General features: G+C 37.0%; 1 protein-coding gene across 28 annotated transcripts in view; it reads left to right on the top strand.

Annotated features, from left to right (window-relative positions):
- SLC4A7 (solute carrier family 4 member 7) overlaps positions 1 to 24,544 on the top strand; it is a 102,305-nt gene that overhangs the window by 29,817 nt on the left and 47,944 nt on the right. For 6 of the 28 annotated variants that reach the window (XM_035278161.3, XM_078354418.1, XM_078354415.1 and 3 more), the window contains exons 3-10: positions 2,287 to 2,433; positions 8,113 to 8,251; positions 9,164 to 9,324; positions 11,634 to 11,822; positions 14,402 to 14,770; positions 21,872 to 21,987; positions 23,166 to 23,225; positions 24,274 to 24,431. In XM_035278161.3, the coding sequence (XP_035134052.1) occupies positions 2,287 to 2,433; positions 8,113 to 8,251; positions 9,164 to 9,324; positions 11,634 to 11,822; positions 14,402 to 14,770; positions 21,872 to 21,987; positions 23,166 to 23,225; positions 24,274 to 24,431 (1,339 nt within the window). The remainder of the gene's footprint in view (positions 1 to 2,286; positions 2,434 to 8,112; positions 8,252 to 9,163; positions 9,325 to 11,633; positions 11,823 to 14,401; positions 14,771 to 21,871; positions 21,988 to 23,165; positions 23,226 to 24,273; positions 24,432 to 24,544) is intronic. The other 22 variants (XM_035278180.3, XM_035278174.3, XM_035278179.3 and 19 more) reach the window with 5 other exon arrangements.

The following is a 24,544-nucleotide window of genomic DNA, read 5'->3' as shown; positions in this document are numbered from 1 at the left end:
GACTTGTTATTGATGGTGTTAACCACGAACATGTGGTTAAGGTGGTTGGTGTTTGTTCATAGCAAATGTTTTGATAGACATTTTTGGGGGATGTTTTTAGGAACTACATCATGAAGTTAAAATCTTCAATTAGAGCTTGTAGTATATTGGGTTATTAATTGTTTATTTTAAAAAAGAAATGGACAGAGAAACAAGAGTTTTCATTTATATTGTAGGTTTGCTTTTTTTTTTTTAACTCTAAAAATGGGCTTTAAGAGTCTAGGCTTGTTATGGCTTCCAGAAAGAAAGCTTCTGGAATCTAGAAGCTTATGGTTAGATCTTGTGAATTATAGGAGATAGGGAGGTTAAAATTGTTAGTGCTAATTTTACTAATTCAAGTGTACGGTAATACATTTAATGTTTAATGTCAACTCTCACCTGGAACATGAAGGGAGAGGCACTTGGCTATGTTCCTTCACTTCCTTTGGTTATCATAGGCCTTATGCTCTGCATGCTTTGCATACAACTACATTTTGGTAAGTCTATCTAAGAGAGTTTGAGTAAATAGGCTCTCGATAGAATAAGTAAGAGCAAAAGAAAAAGTAAAGAAAAAGAAAAAAATTACGACAGAGGACGCTAGAGGCAATAGTAAAAGAAGAAAATACAATAAGGCTTAATCTACCAATCTTTGGATTCTCGTGTGTTTTTATTTATTTTATCTAGTCTTTCTAAACTGCACACTGATGACATTTATTTTTATCTTGGTGCATTGGGGCTTGTGTGCCAAGACCCATTAGTACTAATTGGAGGAACAATGTTGTAATTCCCAGTGGAGTGATGGGAATTTAACTGTTTAATTTCCACCTTTCTTTATGTTCTGAAAGAAATAGTTTCATTAGAATAAATTTGACTTTTGTTATATTTATTTTTTGTTGCTTTTTTAATTGATAATTCACATAACATAAAATTGACCATTTTGAAGTCTACAATTTTTTAAAAAATGTATTCACTATATTATGCAACCAACACCATTGTCTAATTCTTGAAATATTTCTATCATTCCAAAAAGAAACCCTGTATGATTAGCTTTTACATTTGGATTTCTTTTTTTTCCAGTAGTTGAGATTTAATTCCATAGACATTTATTAAGTGCTTCTTATGTGCTGAGCTAGAGTACTGGGAGATGTTGAAAAAATTATTTTAGTTCAGTGTGTTAAGTCTGTCCCTCTTTTAATTTAAAAGGTGATTATTTACTTTATGACATTAATATATTGGCAGCTGAAATAAGATGTTAGAGTATCACATTTTTCAGCCTTAGCTGGGGATATGAGTGTCAGGCAACTCAAATTTTATGCTGCTCTGTGCCTGTCCGAAAAATGGCATGAAGTCTTAGCCAGTATTGATTTTGTGGTTATGAGTAAATGTTAATGAATCAGCAACTTCACAAATATGGAATCCCCAAAATAATGAGGATCAACTGTACTTCAAATCACATATAAAGATGGAGGTCCCAAGTCTCTTGAAGTACTTGTTTCCTGACCATCTTATGTTAGGAAGAGAATGTCATTAACTATTTGCATTTCAGCATATTACTTTTTAAATTGTGTACATAGTTGCAAATTAGTTGACCTTGTAGTTCACATCCCTCTTCACTCAACACTCATTTGATATTTGACATAGTGCTCCTAGCTCTGTGGCGAGGATTCCTGATTGAGTTTCATCTAATGGGCAAAAGCAGAGACTGCCTTTTATAACTGTTTTCTTGTTAGACTGCAAAGTTAGGATAATGCACTATCAGCAGGAGCTTTTACTAGTTTAAAAGCAAAGTAACTTACTGCTTTTTAATCTAATCTGACAGTTTCTACCCTTTATTTGGATTATTTACGTTTAATGTAGCTCTCAGTAATTTGGACTTTATTGTTTTTTTTCAAAACTCTAAAAAATTAGTAAATATATTTGTTATTAAAATTTATAGCTTAAAGACCTCTACCAACTGTGGATGCCATAGATATATGTCTACGTAGTATGATTTCAGGTGGGCTGAGCTCTTCTTTCTTAAGATATCTTTTTAGATGTACAAACACTTACATAAGAGATTCATAGATTTAGTACAATCACCTGTCAGTCATATTAGCCCTTGGCATAATATTCTGTGTAGTACTTTGTAAAGTAAGAGAAGTAACTGGAGACTATCATTGTTAATTACACAAACTTATATTCTTTATCAGAGTAGATTTTGGAGTACATTGGCATATATCACTTTTTTCTCTTGGAAAGCTAGTAATATGTTTGTGAACCTTTTTATAGGTCATAGAGCTGTATATATTGGTGTTCACGTCCCGTTTAGTAAAGAGAGTCGTCGACGTCATAGGCATCGTGGACACAAACATCACCACCGGAGAAGAAAAGATAAAGAATCAGATAAAGAAGATGGACGGGAATCTCCTTCTTATGGTAAGAGAAAGCAGTTCTTTAACAGTTTAAAGTTCCTGTTTTCCAGGAAAGTATTTTCATTTAATTGAATATTTCCTTTTAAACATTGTATGTCTGCAGTAATGTAGACACATTGTATACATTGGGGAATACCAATTGAAGTAAGAAATTTTTTTTTTGTGAGAAAAATCTTTTAAGTCCAGATCTCTTTGGTATAAGTGAAAAAATAAAGGGCTTTGTTTTCTTTATTGTATCCCATCCTTGGAATTGTAAAAGTTATGCCTAGTCACTTAACCTCAAATTTAGTAGTGTTTCATTTTCTTTCCTCTACTATGTATTTAATTACTTAGATATGCAATGAATAGACATTGGGAATGCTAAGGCTGTCATGGAAGGGATTAAAGTTTTTTCTTTTTTTTGAGGCAGAGTCTTGCTCTGTCACCCAGGCTGGAGTGCAGTGGCACGATCTCAGCTCACTGCAACCTCTGCCTCCCAGGTTCCAGTGATTCTTGTGCCTCAGCCTCCCAAGTAGCTGGGATTACTGGCACGTGCCACCATGCTCAGCTAAGTTTTGTATTTTTTGTAGAGACAGAGTTTCACCATGTTGGCCAGTCTGGTCTTGAACTTGTGACCTCAAGTGATCACCTGCCTCAGCCTCCCAAAATACTGGGATTACAGGTGTAAACCACTGTGCCTGGCCGTTTTTTTCCTTCTTACACCACATTTTGGCCAGAAGATTTTATCCACCAGGCTGGATTACTTGGTTTTCTGTGCAAAAAAGAGTACTCTGATTTGATAGTATTATTTATGTAAAAGGACAGGGTTTTTGTTTGTTACTTAAAAGCAGAGAAGTATAGCCGTACCAATAGAAATCAGAAAGAAGAAAAGGTATATAGTAGATGGACAAGACTTTACCTGATAATAAGCATTGATAGCCTTGTTTTACGTGGCCTTAAGAGTGGGAAAGGAGAGAGCCAAAAAAAAAAAAAAAATGGCTATAAAACCTGAGGAGGCTTCTTAGACATTATACTTTGTTGACATACAGGACATTATTAGTATAAGGCCATCTGTATACCATAGGTCCTAGTGTGTGCTTTCTAGCAAAGAAAGCTATGTGAGCCGTGTCCTATTGGTACTTGTGTGCTAAAGGAAAGTTTTTGTGAAAAAGGAAAGGAACGAAAAATTACTGTGTATAATACAGTTGGTGTGTGAATACAGGAAAGAAAATACTGATGGCCTACTAAAATATAAAGGGCAAATTCTGTGTCTAAACATTCTACCAAGTCCTAGACATATGGTCTTGTATTTAACCGTCTTAGCATTTTTAATATTCAGCCATCTTAGCATTTTAAAAATACAGATATATTCATTTTATAGATCAGGAACCTTCAACCCAGAGAGACTGACAGGAATCTATTAAGAAACTCTACTAAGAGATACTGATGGCCTAGTAGAAATAATACTAAGTGGTCATGTGCCCAGCAAAGGAAAAGCTGGAATTTGGAAAGGGTCACTAGTGAACTTTTGTGATACTAAGTAATTTAGAAGTATGTTTACTGTTCTATACATTGCAGCCATTCAGTTTAGGATATCCTGGGCTCTTCTGTGAGTACGTGGATCAGTATGCTTCTTCTCTAATTCAAAGAGAGTGAAAAGGCGCACAGTAATTTTATGGGCAGAATGTTGTTTGCTTAACTCTTGGTATATTGATATGTTCACCTAAGTAGTTGGTTTGATGTTTTAAGCTAGGATATGGGATGAAAAGACTAAGTAAAGGGGTTCAAAAAATAAATTATAACAAAGAAAATATTTGATTTTTTTAAAAGAACTATTCTAGAAAAGAGTTATGTCCCTGAAGTTTTTGTTTTAACTACCAATTTGTATCTGAGAATGTGCTAAAAATGAAGTCTCTTTCTCTCAGCTCTCTAAAGGGATTACACAGGACTTTTGCTTCTAAACAATGGAATAAGGAATAACAGGGACTAAATTTTCTCCCCTTTTTATTTTAAAAGTTATTCCTATTTGGGGGCTATTTTCCATTGCATTTTCCTTTAGTCTTACTGAGGTATGATTAAGAAAATTTGTATATATTTAAGGTGTACAGTATGATCGTATATATATACATGTATATATATACATATATATACGTATATACACGTGTGTGTGCGTGTATATATATACGTATATGCACGTGTGTGTGTATATATATACGTATATACACGTGTGTGTGTGTGTGTGTGTGTATATATATATATATATATATGGCTAGAGTGCATTGGCATGATCTTGGCTCACTGCAACCTCTGCCTCCCAGGTTCAAGCGATTCTCCTGCCTCAGCCTCCTGAGTAGCTGGGATTAAGGTGCCCACCACCATGCCCAGCTGATTTCTTTTGTTGTTGTTGTATTTTTAGTAGAGATGAGGTTTCATCATGTTGGCCAGGCTGGTCTCAAACTCCTGACCTCAAGTGACCTGCCCACCTCAGCCTCCCAGTGCTGGGATTACAGGCATGAGCCACGGTGCCTGGCCAATACAATATTATTGGTTATAGTCATCATGTTGCACGTTATTAGATTCTTGAAATTTATTTATTTAATAACTGAAAGTTTGTAACTGCTAGAAAACCAGATAAAATAAATGAAACAGTAGTTTTCTTTCTTTCTTTATTTGAGATGGAGTTTCACTCTTATTGGCCAAGCCGGAGTGCAGTGGTGGGATCTTGGCTCACTGCAGCTTCTCTGTCTCCCAGGTTCAACTGATTCTCCTGTCTCACCCTCCAGAATAGCTGGGATTACAGGCCTGTGCCATCACGCTTGGCTAATTTTTGTAGTTTTAGTGGAAAAAGGGTTTCACCATGTTAACCAGGCTGGTCTTGAACTCCCAACCTCAGATGATCTGCCTGCCTCAGTCTCCCAAAGTACTGGGATTATAGGCGTGAGCCACTGAGCCAAGCTGAAACAGTAGTTTTAAGACATTGGACAAAGGTAGCAATAGGACTTTGATTTCTGAGAGAGGAGAAGCAAGTGAGAGAATACCTATGATTACCTGAGCTTATTGCCCAGAGACAGTTTTCAGGCCACTGTCCCCAGGGAGGGGAATCCAAACAGCCTAGAGTTGAGCATAGATTGGAATTTGGGGAGGTCAAAGAGGCTAGAATTTGAGATGGAGAGTGCAGTAGAGTAGATAGCTATTCAGAGTTCCAAAGATCTGAAGACGAATCCTTTTGAGTGTTTGGCTGATCACTGATCTGGCCATGTATGAGAAGAAACTACCTGTGGCCTGGGAAAAACTACCAGAAAGCAGTAGTAGGCTAAGGAGTTCCTGTACTTTCACACAAGACTGGGAATAGTGTGTGTTCCCTTCAGCCACAGTGGAAAGACTTTGACACATACAGGGTATTGGGTAGAGTTCTCAGAAGGCTCTTGCCTTATAGTAGTGAGTCAAGATTAGTTTTATACGACAGTTCTTAAAGGCAGGTCTTGAAAGAATTAAATTAACTGTATGCCAGGGCAAAGTATTACACAACTAAAAGAAAGAAGATAAAATCTAGCACCTGACCATGTTAAATTCATAGTATCTGGAATCCAAAAATTATCAGAGAAAAGTATGAGCCACACAGGAAAGTATGAGCCAAAACCAGGAGAAAAATAAATCAGTAAAGATCCAGAAATGACAGTTGATGGAATTGCAAAATAAGAAAGTTAAAGCAACTAGAATAAATATGCTCCATATGCTCAAAAGGATAGAGAAGCATATGACCATGTTAAAGAGAGCTATTGAAAATAGAAGGAAGCCCCAAATGGAAATTCTAGAGAGGAAAACAATACAATATCTGAAATGGAGAATACACTAAATAGGATTAACCGAAGATTTGCTACAGCAGAGAAAAAGAAGTAATCACTGGTTTTAAAGACTGTGATAGCAACTGTCCAAAATGAAACACAGAATGAAGTGACTGAAAAAGAATGGAGTGTCAGTAATTTGTAGTTTTATTTTTCCTGTAATATCCCTGATAAGTTTTGGTATCAAGGTAATACTGGCTTCATTAACAAAATTGAGAAGTGTGCCCTCCTCTTACATTTTCTAGCAGAGTCTTCAATATGCAGGTTATGTCATAAACATACTGGAAAATTTTCAGATTTTTTTATATGCTTCTCCTCCTATTCTTTCTATTTTCCTTGTCCTGGAATTCTTTTTTTTTTTTTTTTTTTTTTTTTTTTTGAGACGGAGTTTCACTCTTGTTACCCAGGCTGGAGTGCAATGGCACAATCTCGGCTCACCGCAACCTCCGCCCCCTGGGTTCAGGCAATTCTCCTGCCTCAGCCTCCTGAGTAGCTGGGATTACAGGCATGCACCACCATGCCCAGCTAATTTTTTGTAATTTTTAGTAGAGATGGGGTTTCACCATGTTGACCAGGATGGTCTCGATCTCTTGACCTCGTGATCCACCCGCCTCGGCCTCCCAAAGTGCTGGGATTACAGGCTTGAGCCACCACGCCCGGCCGTCCTGGAATTCTTGACCTTCTGCATCCTTCTTAATCTTTTATGTTTTCTTCTTTCTTATCTATTATTTCCACATTCTCTGAAATTTTCTCAAATCTGACTTTTATGAAAACAGTTCCATCTAATCTGCTCTTTATGCTGTTCAAATACCCTTGTTTGTTGCATCCACAAGTTCTTGGAGAACTGTTCACTTGGGTGTAAATTTTGAGTGAGAACTCATCTCTCATATTCAGGGTAACTCTTTGTGGTTGTTTGTTTATATGGGGCCCTAGGGCTTTCAGCTGTCTTGGGCTAGTATTTATGCTAATTCCTCTGTTTGGGGCTCCTATACTATACAGGTAGTTTAATTTGAGATGCCGTGAATGGGTTATCTGTTTCTGTAGTGACTTGACCTACCCCTGAAACCTCAAGCTGACAGTTTTGTTTCTTCATGATAGTAGGAAAATACAGTTTCTGCATACTTGGGGCTTTGAGTTTTCTCATTTTTTGGAGCTTGGCGATTTCCTATTTTTTATTCTTTAACATAGCTTGTATTTGATTGATTGATTGACTGAGACGGAATCTCTGTCGCCCAGGCTGGAGTGCAGTGGGGTGATCTCAGCTCACTGCAATCTCCTCCTCCCAGGTTCAAGTGATTCTCCTGCCTCAGCCTCCTGAGTAGTTGGGATTATAGGCCTTCACCAACATGCCTGACTAATTTTTGTATTTTTACTAGAGATGGGATTTCACCATGTTGGCCAGGCTGGTCTCGAACTCTTGACCTCAGGTGATCCACTTGCCTTGGCCTCCCAAAGTGCTGGGATCACAGGTATGAGCTACAGTGCCTGGCCTTAGCTTATATTTAAATATTCTGTTCTAACATTTCCATGTAGTTTTGGTGAGGAAAAAGGGCTGCCTTTGAGTATTACGTTCATGTTTTGGGATGTTATTTTTATTTTTGTTTAGTTAACTATAAAGTTACTTTGACTCATTTATTTTCAATATAATTTCCTTTTTTCTCTATAGAGGTTTTTTTTGTGTGACTTTTTCTGGATCGTTGGTTCTTGTTTCCTTTCAGAACTGTGATAGTTGAATAAGAGTTTTGATGAAATATATTTGTTTATACAGGTAACAAAAGTGTTTCACTTTCTTCGAAACTGTGAATTTAACTTTGAATTGAGGAAAATTTTAAGTATATATAAATTCTTATTTTGTAAAGATACACCATCCCAGAGAGTTCAGTTTATCCTTGGTACTGAAGATGATGATGAAGAACATATTCCCCATGATCTCTTCACGGAAATGGACGAACTGTGTTACCGAGATGGAGACGAATACGAATGGAAAGAAACTGCCAGGTAATACTGCTAAGTCTTGTTCTTGTGTTCTGGTTTGGTTTTGTTTTTTTGAGTTTTGCTCTTGTCACCCAGCTTGGAGTGCAATGGTGGGATCTTGGCTCACTGCAACCTCTGCCTCCCAGGTTCAAGTGATTTTCCTGTCTCAGCCTCCTGAGTAGCTGAGATTACAGGTGCCCACCACCACGCCTGGCTACGTTTTGTATTTTTAGTAGAGACAGGGTTTCACCAAGTTGGCCAGGTTGGGCTCAAACTCCTGACCTCAGGTGATCCTCCCACTTCGGCCTCCCATAGAGCTGGGATTACAGGTGTGAGCTGCCATGCCCAGCCTAAGCCTCATTTTTAAATTGGCTTTACTTGATTTCTTTTTGTAATGGGAATATTAAATTGAAATTATGAGATATCTAGTGCTTTAAACCAGTGTGCAGAGAATTTCCTTATTAATTGGTAGAAATTCTATCTTTAATTTTTCAGTTTATTCTCAAATTTGTTTACTTAAATAATTATGCTTTGATAAAGAAAGTATATCATTGTAGATTTTAATGTCATTAAACTTAGAAAATCAAACTTTTGTGTACTGCAAGTTTAGAAGAGGAATAGAAGTAGAAAGTATATGAAATTCTATAGTTTGTTTTTGTTGGCTTTGTATTATGATGGCTAGAATAGAAAGGGGAACTACAAAGGAAATCTGTGACTATACAACTTATAGACCATTACCCTAATTTGTGAAAATGTGTTGGTAACCAGAGTTTGTTTGGTCGTGATTTTCTTCGTTTCTTTTTTTAAAAGAACAAGTTTTTCTTTATCACATTAAGATAATTGTGATTATCTTAATTATTATTATATTATTATTATAATGATTATTATAAGTAATAGTCATTACTTATAAAATATTTTTATATATTATGTATTCAGATGGCTGAAATTTGAAGAGGATGTTGAAGATGGCGGTGACCGATGGAGTAAACCTTATGTGGCAACCCTCTCTTTGCACAGTCTTTTTGAATTAAGGAGTTGCATCCTCAATGGAACAGTCATGCTGGATATGAGAGCAAGCACTCTAGATGAAATAGCAGGTTATAGTAAACTGACTTTTAAAAAATATGTAAGATGTACCAGAATTAGATAGTTTAATAAAGTGGAATTTTAGACATTCAACAACTATATGTTGAGCATCTATTCTGTGCAGTGTAGTATAAGGAAATAAGATAGACATTTTGTCTTTGATAAAGTTAGAGATGAGGAGATTAAATTAAAGAGCCATAACTGTAGTATCAAGAAGTGAGTGAATAGTGCCGCAATCAAATATAGAGTCTGTTCTCTGGAAATTCAGAAAAGAGTTTTTCGTTTGCTTGTTTTTTGTAACAGGGATGTGGAGAATAGCCACAGATAGTATTAATTATACAAGTTATTAATAAAATGTGAATACATGGGAACAAGGAGTAGGTAGTACAAGAGAAAAAGTATTTTAAGGAAGAGGAAGAAAAGTCTAGAGAAGTATAGACAGGAATTTCAGGAAAGTCAGTTCTGTGTGAGTATATAGATTTCTTCAATAGTGGTAGGAGATATGTTGGGAAAACCAGTTAACGATTAGATTATGGCTAGCCTTGAATTAAGAATTTTTTTTGGGGGGGGTCGGGGAGGGATACAGGGTCTCTCACTTTGTCATGCAGGCTGGAGTGCAGTGGCATGATCTCGGCTCACTGCAGCCTCCGTCTCCTGGGCTTGAGTGATCCTCCCACCTCAGCCTGCTGAGTAGCTGGGACCACAGGTGGGCATCACCACACCTGGCTCATGTTTGTATTTTTTGTAGAGATGGGTTTTTGCCATGTAGCCCAGGCTGATCTTGCACTCCTGAACTCAAATGACCTGCCCACTTTGGCTTCCCAGAGTTTTGGTCTGGCCAAGAATTAGGATTTTATTTGGTAGGCATTTTGGTGGTCTTGTTGGTTTTTAAGTTGAGGAATGATAATAAGTGGTTTGAGATATGTTCAGGAAGATCATTTCTGCAACAGAATGTAGGGTGGCTTTGGACTAGAAAGAGTTTTGAAGCAAGCAGAGCAGTTACTCTCCAGGAACAGTCTAAGCAAGGAAAGAGCTCTGGTAGGTTGAGCAATGAAAATGAAAGGAGGGGATCTGAAGGATAATGTGGAGGTAGAAAGTAGGAAAAGACAGCTCTGATGCAGCTTTTTGTCCACTAACTAAAATTGATGAAAACCAAAATCAAGCTCAGTGGTAATGAATTTGATGGCGTGACTATCATTGTAGATTGCTCCTATGGAAAAACAAAAAATCTGTAGAATTTAATCTTCAAGAGAACCATGACCTTAGAATTTCTCTGAAATACTTCAGTTTTAGCTCACTGTTAGATTTGACCGTGTGCTACTAATAGTTACATTGTCAGTCCTTACTTTCTTGTCTTACATGAATAGCTGAAAAATTAAGTTAAGGTTGGGAATGTTGAATTTGTATAATACATATGGGTTTCAGACTTTGGTTTGCAATTATCACATAACACCATTTAGTATTTTTAGTGGATGTTGTCTAATCTAGGGTTCATTTGTTTGGTAAACTACAGTTGTTATGTTAATGTTACGGTTTACCTGTTAGGCTGGTCCTCCCAGGGCTTTTTTTTTTTAGACTAACCGTATGGTTTTGGAAATTTGACCCTCTTCCAGGTTAGTGTCACTGTTTAAAAATATTAATATATATTTTATAAATTAAACATAGTTTAAACACCTCAGTAATGTATAAAATGGCATTACCATCAGTTTTCCCATTCCCACATCCCCTTCATAACCTGATTTTACTCCTCTTCCTAGAACTTAACGAACTCATGATAGTTCATCTATTTGTGTGTTGGTTTCTCTACTCTTGAAGAGAGCAGAAACTTGGCTCTGTTTTGTTGTCGTTAAACTGCTGTATTCCCAACATACAGCAGACATTCAGTGTTCTGCTGTGTGTTGCTATTAATGGCTGAGTGGGTCCCTATATTCATCTGCTGGAACAGTTTTGGGGGAGAACATGAGGTTTGGCATAAAATACCTTTACATCTTAGGACTCCAGTATTGAATATTCAACTTAATAGAACTTACTGTATTCATATAAGAAAGCACTTTCAGCTATAGGAAGGCTGTTAGTATATAATAATAGCCTCTTTGTAAATAATGGTACTTATTAAAATAAGGGGGTCTCTGTAATTGATTTTATTGGATGGATAATGTTCATATTTATCTTTAGGCATTGATTATTTAATAGTGACAGAATAAAACTTTCTGGAGCTATTTAAGGTTTCAACTTTTGTCATAAGGTTTCACTCACAGTTTGTTTATTCCTATATTATGGTCATCTGAGTCTTTAATAACTTATTTTTTTCTTTGAATAGATATGGTATTAGACAACATGATAGCCTCTGGCCAATTAGACGAGTCCATACGAGAGAATGTCAGAGAAGCTCTTCTGAAGAGACATCATCATCAGAATGAGAAAAGATTCACCAGTCGGATTCCCCTTGTTCGATCTTTTGCAGATATAGGCAAGAAACATTCTGACCCTCACTTGCTTGAAAGGAATGGTGAGATAAGTTGTGGCATCCAAGTTTTGCTAACATTTCTGCTGTAACAGCTTTCTAGTATGTTACAATTCACATTTGGGGATATTTAAACCCTTACTATACCTACCCCTGAATTACTTCTCCTTCCTGCTTTGTTTCTTTTCAAGGCCTCTTGTATAATTAACTATAGAGGCACAAATTATCTATAATTTTAGTTTTTACCTTTTGAAATTCTAAATCTTGGGGTTGAACCTTTATTTTTGATTAAAAAAAGTTTTTTTTTTCTCCTGAATGTACTTGATATGCTGGTATAAGCAAGTGTTTTTGGGTTGGTTGATTTGACAACCCCTTGTTATTACAACTTGTGAAAGGCTTTCATGACTGTTCCAGTCTTACGCTAAGGGCGTAAGACTAGCTGGTGTTTTCTAATCCATTGAGAACGGCTCAGACCCAGGTAGACTTATTGTGCCTTTCCACTGTCATTCTCAGATTACAGGCAGGTTGCATGGGATATGGGAAGACAATGTTTTTGCCGTCGTTTACCTCTGTTAAGTGTCTTAATGCTGGCACGCTTGGAGGTTTTGCCTTGCCTTATTTTCTTCTGTTTAAGGCAGAGGAATACATCAGTAGGGTCGAGAACTCTGATGACAGTGAGTCTGGAAAACTCAGATGCAAAGTATTGGAGTGGCTTATGGAGAGTCACTATAACCTCCAGCAGTTGGTGTAAGCTGCCACTATTACCCTCACTAAAACTTGTGAGGATTACAGAGAGGACTGGTGGAGTACGGGACAGTGTCTGCTCATCTTTTTTATCCCTGAAATAATAATATGACTTTTAAGTGTTCTAACAACAAACAGGCATAGGTGATAGGGTCTCATATATCTAAAGTTGATAGTCATCTTTTGTATCTTCCACTTGGCCATGAAAACCCTTTTCAATCTGTTTAAAATTATGCCATAGTGTATTGAAACAATCTTAAAAGAATATCTCTTACGGACCAAAGTTCAATGTAAAAGCAAGCCATGTATGACACATTTTAACTCTCTTTTTTATCTTTATTTGTTGTATATTCTCTTCGTTGGTGAAGTGAGTTCATTTATCCAGAGGGACCCTATTCAATCTTTATTCTTCATATGCAGTAATTCCTGATTATTGTCCCTTTGTAATTTGGTCATCATAAAACGATGGGTGTTTTCTTTTAAATGCCATTTTAGCATATCCTTTTGTTGAAATATAGTTATAATTTGAGTTTTTCCTGCATGTAGCTTATTGTTTAAACAGTCTTTTCTAATGGATTATAGTTTAATCTTTATTTTTTAACATTTCTGAAACCTCTTGAGCATGTAACTTTGATTACTTAGGCCATATGGAATTGATTATTGTATTTGCATGTTTTTCATAAAGAATGCTATTTTTTTAAAGATATGCTTAATAGAAATATGAGGGGTTTAATTATAAGTATGCGTGACCTTTTGAGATATTCTAGACCTACTACCATATTTCTGTTGTTGGTGAGAAGTACTTTATTCTTAGCTAGTTAAATAAAAAATTATATGTATTTGATTTAATGTATCTGCTACGTATTAGAAGTGAGAAGCATACTTTAGGATATTTCTTAATATTTTTAGAGAGCTCCAGAATACATACTTCTTTAAAATTGACATTGTGTTTATCTTTTATAAAAATCATGTAATTTGTACCTTTTTTTTTTTAACTTCAGAGCAGCACCACCTGTAGATGGTGTCTTACTGACTTAATATTATAAATATGTCATATAGGTGTGTTGTTTTTTTTTTTTTTTGAGACGGAGTCTCACTCTGTCACCAGGCTGGAGTGCAGTGTCACGATCTCGGCTCACTGCAACCTCCGCCTCCTGGATTCAAGCAATTCTTCTGCCTCAGCCTCCTGAGTAGCTGGGATTACTGGCGCCCAGCACCACGCCCAACTAATTTTTTGTATTTGTAGTAGAGACAGGGTTTCACTATGTTAGCCAGGATGGTCTCGATCTCCTGACCTTGTGATCCACCCACCTTGGCCTCCCAAAGTATTGGGATTACAGGTGTAAGCCACCACACCTGGCCGATACCAGTTTTAAGTTAGAAATTATTAGGTAAAGTTAACATGGACTTTTCTGTAAGAGATAATTATCTGTAGCTGTATAATAAAATGTAGGAAAAATAGACTAAATTTAAGCTATTAGTTTTGGTTATTTTTGGTTTATTTCTTACTTTAATTTTGTATTATATATTTTCATTTGCTATTTATTGTTTAAGCATTGACTTTGTATTGATACTGTCCTTTTGAAAAATGCCATGCTGTTGGTCATTCTAATTTCTAACAGGACATTGCCCCCACCATTTGTCATTAACAGTTTTTTGTTGTTGTTTTATGGTCCGAGAACTAATTACAGTTTTAGGCTGCTTTTTATTAACTTGCTAGCATGTAAAAACCCGATGGACATGCTAACCATCATAGCATGACTTTGAAATTTTGGGCCTTTAAAGTGTGTAATTTATAGTATAAATTGATTTTTTAAAAATGTCTCTATTTGCCTTCTGCAGTGAACTTCATAATTTTTCATTTATTTGTTTTATCTCAGGGGAAGGCCTTTCAGCCTCCCGCCACTCTTTGCGAACAGGTCTGTCTGCCTCAAACCTTTCACTGAGAGGAGAATCGCCTTTATCTCTTCTTCTCGGTCATCTTCTTCCTTCTTCAAGAGCTGGAACCCCTGCAGGCTCAAGGTGTACAACCCCAGTACCCACCCCTCAAAACAGTCCTCCTTCTAGCCCTAGCATCAGCCGCCTGACCTCCAGAAGTTCCCAACACAGTCAGCTGCAGGCCCCAGAACTACTGGTTTCACCTGCCAGTGATGATATTCCCACAGTAGTAATTCATCCGCCTGAGGAAGACTTAGAAGCGCTGAAAGGCCAGGAACAGAAGAATGAGGAAAATGTTGACTTAACTCCAGGCAACTATCCAAAATCCTCCATGTGTGGTGCTTTCTGCCTCTGAGTCACTTGCACTTGGAATGCCTTTTAGCACATAGCTTAAGCAGCATATGTGGATTATGTGGATAATGCTTATCATTTACTTTGACTTCTGCATGTTTTTTTTTCTTTATGGTGTATTGTATTAGGTTGGTGCAAAAGTAATTGCGGTTTTTGCCATTGAAAGTTTGCTCTACTTGCAATGGCAAAAATTACTTTCAATGGCAAAAACCGCAATTACTTTTGCACCAACCTAGTAAAAAAGAGTAAGATTATTAAAAACTGAGTTACAAAAAGACTACAAAGAAGCCTACACAAACTTTAAGTCCTTTTAAAAAATTTCACTTAGATTTAGAGATCAAGGCATTTGAACACTTTAGTAAAACCTAGACATTTTTTATGTTTTAATTTGCCATGAACTTATTTTATATTTATTTATGTATTTATTTATTTTTTTAGACCAAGTGTCACTTTGTTGCCCAGGCTAGAGTACAGTGATGTGATCTTAGCTCACTGTGACCTCTGCCTCCTGGGTTGAAGCGATTCTCGTGCCTCAGCTTCCTGAGTAGCTGGGACTACGGGCATGAGCTGCCACACCTGACTAATTTTTGTATTTTTTGTAGAGACAGGTTTTTATCATGTTGGCCAGGCTGGGTGAACTTTTTTTAGATTGGTAATTTTTTTTTTTTTCTCGAGATGGGATCTTGCTCTGTCACCCAGGCTGCCGTGATCTCAGCTCACTGCAACCTCCACCTCCTGGACTCAAGCAATCTTCCTGCCTCAGCCTTCCAATAACTGGGACTGCAGGGACATGTCATCATGCCTGGTTAATTTTTATGTTTTTGTAGAGACCAGGTCTCACCATGTTGCCCAGGCAGGTCTTGAACTTCTGGGCTCAAGTGATCCACCCACCTTGGCCTCCCAAAGCGCTGGGATTACAGGTGTGAGCCACTGTGTTCTGCCTTGGTTTTGTGTGTGTGTGTGTGTGTGTGTGTGTGTGTGTGTGTGTGTTTGTATATGCAGTTCACTCATAAGGTGAGTGAACACATATAAGTAAATTACAGTGAAGTGATGTGCCTTAAATAGAGATAGGGTTATGCTCTGTCACCCAGTGACAGAGTGCAGTTCCAGTGCCACAGTAATAGCTCACTGCAGCCTTGAACTCCTGGGCTCAAGCAGTCCTCCTGCCTAGGTGTTCTGAGTAGCTGGGACTACAGGCACATGCCACAATATCTGGCTAATTTTTTTGTAGAGATAGGATCTTGCTGTGTTGTCCAGGCTGGTCTTAAACTCCTGGCCTCAAGCAATTCTCTTTCCTTAGCCTTCCAAAATGCTGAGATTACAGGTGTGTATCACCAGGCCCAGCCATGCCCTTTTTTTCTATTTGATTTTCTCTAAAGAATGTTGTACATTTTAGCCTTTTTTGGGGGGCAGGGGGTGGCAGGGACAGGGTCTCACTCTGTTGCCCAGACTGGAGTGCAGTTGTACAGTGTTGGCTCACTGCAACGTCTGCCTCTGGGGTTCAAGCGATTCTCCTGCCTCAGCCTCTCAAGTAGCTGAGATTATAGGCATGCGCCACCACCACTTGGCTAATTTTTGTATTTTTAGTAGAGACGAAGTTTCACCGTCTTGGCCAGGCTGGTCTTGCACTCCTGACCTCAAATGATCCACCTGCCTCGGCCTCCCAAAGTGCTGGGATTAGAGGCATGAGCCACCATGCCTGGCCATGTTTTCACCTTTTTAATGAAGATAAGATTCAGTATTCTTTTCCTCCTTTCACCTCTGAGAAGATTGAAGTTCTCTAATAACTGACTGCCTGGAATCATTATTTCTAGACTAGTATTTCTATTTTGGAATAGACTGTAGTTGTCTGTTGTTTATGCCATTATCTATCTTTAACCCAAATTTACCTGGAAATTTTCAGGACCAGAGTTCTTGTAGTTACAGATAAAATATATTTTTATATGCAAATTAGATTTTTTTTTTTTTGAGATGGAGTCTCGCTCTCTTGCCCAGGTTGGAATGCAGTGACATGATCTCAGCTCACTGTAACCTCCTCCTGGGTTTAAGTGATTCTCCTGTCTTAGCCTCCTGAGTAACTGTGATTACAGGTGCCAGCCACACATCCAGTTAATTTTTTATTTTTTTATTTTTTTGAGACAGAGTGTCGCTCTTGTTACCCCGGCTGGAGTGCAATGGCGCAATCTCGGCTCACCGCAACCTCTGCCTCCTGAGTTCAGGCAATTCTCCTGCCTCAGCCTCCTGAGTAACTGGGATTACAGGGACGCACCACCATGCCTAGCTAATTTTTTGTATTTTTAGTAGAGACAGGGTTTCACCATGTTGACCAGGATGGTCTCGATCTTTGACCTTGTGATCCACCCGCCTTGGCCTCCCAAAATGCTGGGATTACAGGCGTGAGCCACCACGCCCAGCCTTAATATTTGTATTTTTAGTAGAGGCAGGGTTTTATTGTTTTGGCTAGGCTGGTCTTGAACTCCTGACCTCATGATCCATCCACCTCGGCCTCCCAAAGTGCTGGGATTACAGCATGAGCCACCGTGATGACCAAAATTATTATTTCTTAATGGATAAATGGTTTACAACTCATCTTAAAGGCTATAAAGTATGATAATTTGGCTTATCCTTATATATTGATTATATGTACATTTGTACACATCTTTCTAACTAATTAATATAAAATAAGTATATTTTAGTGACATTTTTACTATTGCAGCTAAGCCTCAATGTGAGATACTAATGCTATTTGTTTTAATCACATAAGCATTATCACATTCTCCAAAATATTAATAGTATCTACCACTTCGGTGGTAGCTTGGTTATTAAATTAGCCTATTTAATATGTATACAGATATGTGTAAGTTAGATGGACACACCCATTTTCAGAAACTTAGAAAAGTTAGTTGTCTTTCCTTGCATCATATAACTAGTAATTGATGGCCTGAATCCTCCGTAGTCGCAAAAAAGGATATACTTTTGGAAGTACAAATGGAAGTTTCATGGCTAAATCATTATAACGTTAGTTATAGTAGTAGTATGCCTGCCATTAAGTGCTTTTCAATTATCATATTTCTAATTCTTTTACCAATTTGATGAAGTTGGTGTTATTCCTGTTTTTCAGTGAAGAAAGACTTGGAGATGTTAAGATCAACCAAAGCAGGGATTTGAACTCAGGTCCACTTACAACAAAACCTATAGTAGAGTATTTCATTGTGAACTTTATCAGTTCATGAAAAAGGTAAAGCTTAATGATGAGGTAACTGAACGTAAAAGAGGAAAACAACCCTAGAAATGATTAGTCAGAAGTAATCAGCATTCTAATGTTAAGAACTAACAAGATTTACTACTTTTCTATGAACAAAAGTGACTTTAAAAGCCACTTTCTTCCATTTGTTTTTTTCCCCCCTATATTACATTGATCAGTAACACTGAGCACTTCTTGTTTTACCAGCTTCTATGTTATAAATAATTAGGAAGTATACATTTATATAGGAAGGAAGCAGGAGGTGGGTTCACATTGGCTTCTTAGGTTGTATTAAGGAGATAAATCATCTGATAATTGAACCTACATTTTTTTTCCCCTCGAGTTTTCTGTAGTGAGTTATATCAGCCTTTCTGAACAGATGAAATTAGAATGGAGAGGACAGAGGGAATTTCTAAAGACAAGAATGACTGGTTAAAAAGACATCTATAAATAGTATGTAATTGCTGAGGAAAAATAATAGGGACAGCTATACATTATTACCTGTTCAATTACCTTTGGTGCTTAAAGCATATAGAAACTCTATTGGAGTTTCCTTTTTGTCTGGTACTGTCTTAGTGGAAGAAAGTAGCCTCAGCATCATGTCTCAAGGAACTAACACTGTGGATTTTTGTGTCATGGAATCATAATTTGTGCATACATATAATAAAAAAGTGGTATTCCCCATTAGTTACTTTTTAGAGGATAATTATATGTATAAAAGGTGAACTTGTGGCTGGGTGTGGTAGCTCATGCCTGTAATCTCAACACTTTAGAAGGCCAAGAGGGGAGGATCACTTGAGGCCTGGAGTTCAAGACCAGCCTGGGCAACATAGTGAGATCCTCATCTCTAGGGAAAGAAAAAAAAGAAGTGAACTTATTTTTGGTACTTGTAAATACCTTTTTCTAACTCAGTGCTTCTCAGTCTTGGCACTGTTGACATTTTTGGCTGGATGGTTCTTGGCTGGGTGAGTGGGTGATGGGGCAGCAGTCCTGTGCTTTATAGGATGTTTAACAGTATTCTTGGCTAGCTGCCTGCAGGACCCCCTGAGTTGTGATAACCAGATATGTCTCCAGATACTGCCACAAGTCCCTTGGCACAATCTTGGGGGGCACAGTCTTTCCTGGTTGGACGCCATTGTTCTATCTACTTCACTTTCACATTTTTAATGACTGAAAACTCTGATATCTTTGATTTATTTTTTTTTCCCTTAAAGCAATATAGTCCTGTGTTTGTGCTAATGATAGAGAACTTTATTTTTTTGGTGATTTGCTCATTTAATTCTGAATGCTAGGAATTTATTATAGGAGCAGGGAGACTTTACTGATTGAGAAAACAGTTTAGCTGAGGTTGGGAAAGACTACACCAATCTTAATGCTCCAGAACTGTAGCATGCATCTGTGTGCCAGTTTTGAAAAAGTGACAGGTTTTCAAGATGACCGGGTTAGCCATGTGACTTCAGGTCATACCTGCTAGTTTTGTTATTGTTGAGTTCTTCGTTGTTTCTTCTTCTCATTGCTGCCATATCCTTACTTTTCCTCAGAGCCTTCTCATCATTCCACTTTTCTCCCTCAAATCTGGCAGCCAGGACTATTCTGGAAAACCATGCATTACATATGCTTTTGATTATACATGCACAGGTAGAATACATTTAGCCTTTGGACATATGTAATGCTCATCTGCATTTGCCACCAGGGCCTAATGGTACTCTTGATTTTCTTGTGTGGAAGTAGTTGGAAGTCACTGAAAAATACTGGTTAACTTTTTTCTCTCTTGGGCAAGGAAGGTACTCTAGATGTTTAGGGACAAAGGTCAAAGAACGAGGAATCTTCTTGGTGTGCTAAGCTAACATTGTAAGAAATGAATTAAGACTTGGGAAATCGTTTTTATTTTGGAATTGTTTAACTCTTCCAGAAAATGAGCACATGGCTAAATAGATTGCAAATTAAGATTTTTTTAATCACATCGACATTGTAGTTTAGGTATTTACAGTGAAGTGACAATGACAGCAGTCTCTGTTATTAAGCATAAGCCGTAAATCCAGATGACTTAGTTTCAGTGTTCATTGGTTGTAGTATATTCTGTTTTACAAAAGCGAAAACTCCTTTAGATGTTTCAAGTATATATGATGTACTTTACATTCTGGAACTTGATTACCGATTTAACTTCAGAGCTTGTAGATCTAACCACAAAACAGATTTTAACTGAACTTCCATGTGTTGCTGTGCATAGGACTGTTAAAGTCTTTTGTATTTCAGTACCTTTCCCCCTTCTAATATTCAGTGTTTTACTAGTCTGTATTCTTGGGCTAGAAAACCTCTGATGTTTTGAAAAAAAAAATGAGATGTATTTAGTGTTAGGTTGGTGCAAAATAAATTGCGATTTCAACTCACTGCAACCTCTACTTCCTGGGTTTAAGCAATTCTTCTGCCTCAGCCTCCCAAATAGCTGGGAGTACAGGCACATGCCATCATGCCCGGCTAATTTTATATTTTAGGAGAGATGGGGTTTTACCATGTTTTTCAGGCTGGTCTTGAACTCCTGGCCTCAGGTGAATCACTCACCTTGGCCTCCCAAAGTGCTGGGATCAGAGATCACAGGTGTGAGCCACTGCACCCAGCCGAATTTAAAGTTTTTTGAGATTTGAATTTTTTTTGAGACACAGTTTTACTCTGAAACCCAGGCTGGAGTGCAGTTGCATGATCTCGGCTCACTGTAACCTCCGCCGCCTGTGTTCGAGCACTTCTTCTGCCTCAGCCTCCTGAGTATCTGGGATTACAGGTGCCCACCATCATGCTTGGCCAATTTTTTGTACTTTTAGTAGAGATGGAATTTCAGTGTGTTAGCCAGGATGGTCTTGATCTCCTGACCTTGTGATCTGCCCGCCTTGGGCTCCCAAAGTGCTGGGATTATAGGTGTGAGCCACTGCACCCAGCTGATTAGTCTTATATTAAGCAGTGTTTTTATTTAATTTATTATTGTGAAATGTTGGTGTTGAATGTTACTTTTAAAATGAATTTACTAATGCTTCAACATGTATCTATCACAATACAAAAAACTACCATTTCTCCAAATAAAGCTATATTTTATGGGTTTGTCAGACTCTTAAAGATGGAGTGAGTTTCTTACAGTCATATAGATACAAAGTGGCAGAGAGTGCATGATTTAAACACAGATCTCTTTTGTTATAAAATCCTTACTGTTTGCCAGTTACAAATATAATAGGCATTTTAAAGTTGGATTTTTTTTTTTTTAGGAATAATGGCAGTAGGTATTATAAACATAAATGTTACCAAACAAAAATGAAAATTTTTGAGGAAACTTTTGATTATGGCAGATTATGTTAATTCAACCTCCATTTAGTTAGTGTAGCTTTCTTCTGAGTTACATTTAGGGTTTATCAGAGAATTTACTGTTGAAAGCTTGCTAAGTATAGCTAGGCTTCATTAAGCTCTGTGTACTTCACATGTTCGTGATATATTAAAAGTATATTCCCTAAGTATTTTTAATGGTAATCAGACTCAGGTCTTCCATCTTTTGTGGTTCACACCAATTCACGTTTTTTTTTTTTTTTTTTTGCAAAAGACCACCATTTCTGTAAATTCTAATTGTATTATTTTAAATATTAAAATGTATAGCTTTATTACTGCTTAAAATGTTCTAGTTTTGCTGGTATGTTACTAACACTGGGCACCTTGTTTTTAACCTTGCACATTTGCTTTTATAATATTAATAAATGATCACTTTCAGAATGTGAGCAGAGTCAGGTTGCAAAGTGAATTTTCTCCTTACTAATTTGGAATTTGTCTTTAAATACAGGTATTTTGGCCTCTCCCCAGTCTGCCCCTGGAAACTTGGACAATAGTAAAAGTGGAGAAATTAAAGGTAATGGAAGTGGTGGAAGCAGAGAAAATAGTACTGTTGACTTCAGCAAGGTAATCCTGTCATTAATTATAAATTCTCCTAATTATTCTTGAGAAAATAAGTAGCAATTTGTGACTTTATTAACATTGATTATAGTAATTTTTTAGTAGACTGGTGCTTACAAACCTGCATGTGATGCCTGTGATATGTTAATTTAGGTAAACAACTGTGAGAAGGGTACAGTTAACCTGTGAGTACTTGAAAAACTCTACACCATTACTGGTTTTAGAAATTCTGAAAAAGAATATGTGAATGCTACAATATTTCCGTCTACACCTACCCATGGATACCTTGAAACGTCAGTACTTTGAACTATAGCCATTTGTTCTGCAGCTACCACCACTAGAAGGTTAATTCTGGGAGTGATGTTACAACACTAGTGATTCATTCTTTCCTGGGCTGTAATGCGATCCCAGAATTACTGTCTTACGGCGTTAGTACTTTTGGAATGCCACTAAGAAATATATTGGTGCTTCCCCATGGGTAGGTAAAGGCATGGATTTAAAAAAAGAAACAAAAAAAAACACATTGTGAACTATGATTTTTTTTATTTTGGTAAATGAGTGTTTTGTTGAAATAGATAAACCTTAATTACAAAGAAGAGGGCAAAAGACTGCTAAGTTCAAATTATAACTAAGTTTAAAGTGTACTTTATGAGAATTTCTTATGAACAACTGATTCTATCTAGCCACTGTAATTTTTTAGTAATATTAATTTGCTATAGGATGATACTCATGGTATTTTAATATTTTTGTGTTCATTGTTAGACTTTTTAATAAATGTAATCATGTCAAGCAGAATTTTATTTCTTAAGCCTTTTATTCTTTGATACGTTTTACAGAAAAGGATTTTAAATGGCTTGCATTATGGCTTTGTTGAGTGTTGTAGTCTAAAACTATGGGAAGCCTTGCATTATGGACATTGGCTGTGCAGAAAGGCTATTGTATTTTAAATTTTTAGCAACTATGTTGATCATATTTTACTGGTGCTCATGTTATTTCAGATACTGCAAAGTACTCAGTAACAAAATTGTACTTTATTTCTTGTTAAATGAATAAATCAATGTAATGTGCATTATAGAGCTCCTCTAGACATGGCAGTTGCAGTTTATTTTTGTTCCTCTGTCACAGTCTCACTTTTTTTTACTTGGCCTATCTTTGTGTATACCTCCTTGTCTCCTGTTGGGCAGGAGTCTGCCTCCTGGCACTGTAGTTGTGGCACACTGGGTGTGGGACTCAAGAGGCCCGCTGTAAGTGCTAGTTTTATTTTTCATAGATAGCCCTGTAAGTGGTTGTCTAGTGATTTGTGTGAAACTGCGTATAAATGAAGTTCACATAATTTGATACCATGTGTAACCTTTCCCTTGTAATTATACACAGAAAACTAAATTTTACTATTATAGCATATCGCATATCTGTGCCAATAAGGGCAATAGATTTTAGTTTTAAATAAAAACAAGGGCCCAGGCGCAGTAGCTCATGCCTGTAATCCCTGTGTTTTGGGAGGTTGAGGCAAGAAAATCACTTGGCCAGGAGTTCAAGACCAGCTTGGGCAATAAAGCAAGACCCCCCCTACCTCTACCAAAAAAAAAAAAAAAACAATGAAAATTAGCCGGACATGGTGGCGCATGCCTGTAGTCTCAGCTACTTGGGAGGCCAAGGTTCGAGGATTGCTTAAGTCCAGGAGTTTGAGGTTTGCAGTGAGCTATGTTCCTGCCACTGCATTCCAGTCTGGGCAATAGAGTGAGACCATGTCTCAAAAATACTACTGATAAAATAATGATTTTTTTTCCACTTAATGAAAACACTGGGGAGTGCCCAGAGTTCTTTTTTAGTTTGTTTAAGGGGGACTTTACATAAAATGTAAAGGGGCCAATTCATTTATTTCTAAAGTTAAGTAATATAAAATCATGAATATTTTTTAGCACTGTGTATAATTTCATGAACCATTGTTAGTTTGTGAACTATATATTTGTCCTTAATAGTTTTTAATGAATAGTGCAGTATTCATTGAAAAATTTCTTAAGTTTGTGTTTGATAATTTAGATCTCCAAAGTAGTAAAGATTGTGATAGTTAAAACAATAGCATTGATTAAAATTTGGTGCTTGCTTTTTTGTATTTGTGTACTCCATTCTTTATAGTTGTGAAAATTTTGACATTTCATACATTCATTAGATCACAAGTTTTGATTAGCAAATAGTAGTCTTATAAAGCAGTTTTTCTTTCCTGTTTGCCTCTAAATAGTCTTACAAATACCATGGAAACTTTATTTTTAATTATGATTTATTTGTCAATAGGTTGACATGAATTTTATGAGAAAAATTCCTTCGGGTGCTGAGGCATCCAACGTCCTGGTGGGCGAAGTAGACTTTTTGGAAAGGCCTATAATTGCGTTTGTGAGACTGGCTCCTGCTGTCCTCCTCACAGGATTGACTGAGGTCCCTGTTCCAACCAGGTAAAGATTTAGTTCCAAATAACATTCTCTAAGCATTTTCAAAATCTGTAAGTTTTTATCCAGTGAACAAACAAACATGTTGATTTATGTAATAAAAGCTCATTAAATTTTAT

The sequence above is a fragment of the Callithrix jacchus genome, chromosome 17 (assembly GCF_049354715.1).
Source record: "Callithrix jacchus isolate 240 chromosome 17, calJac240_pri, whole genome shotgun sequence".
Taxonomy (NCBI): Eukaryota; Metazoa; Chordata; class Mammalia; order Primates; family Cebidae; genus Callithrix; species Callithrix jacchus.
Note: the sequence above shows the minus strand (reverse complement) of the source record. Positions and strands in the feature narration are given on the sequence as shown.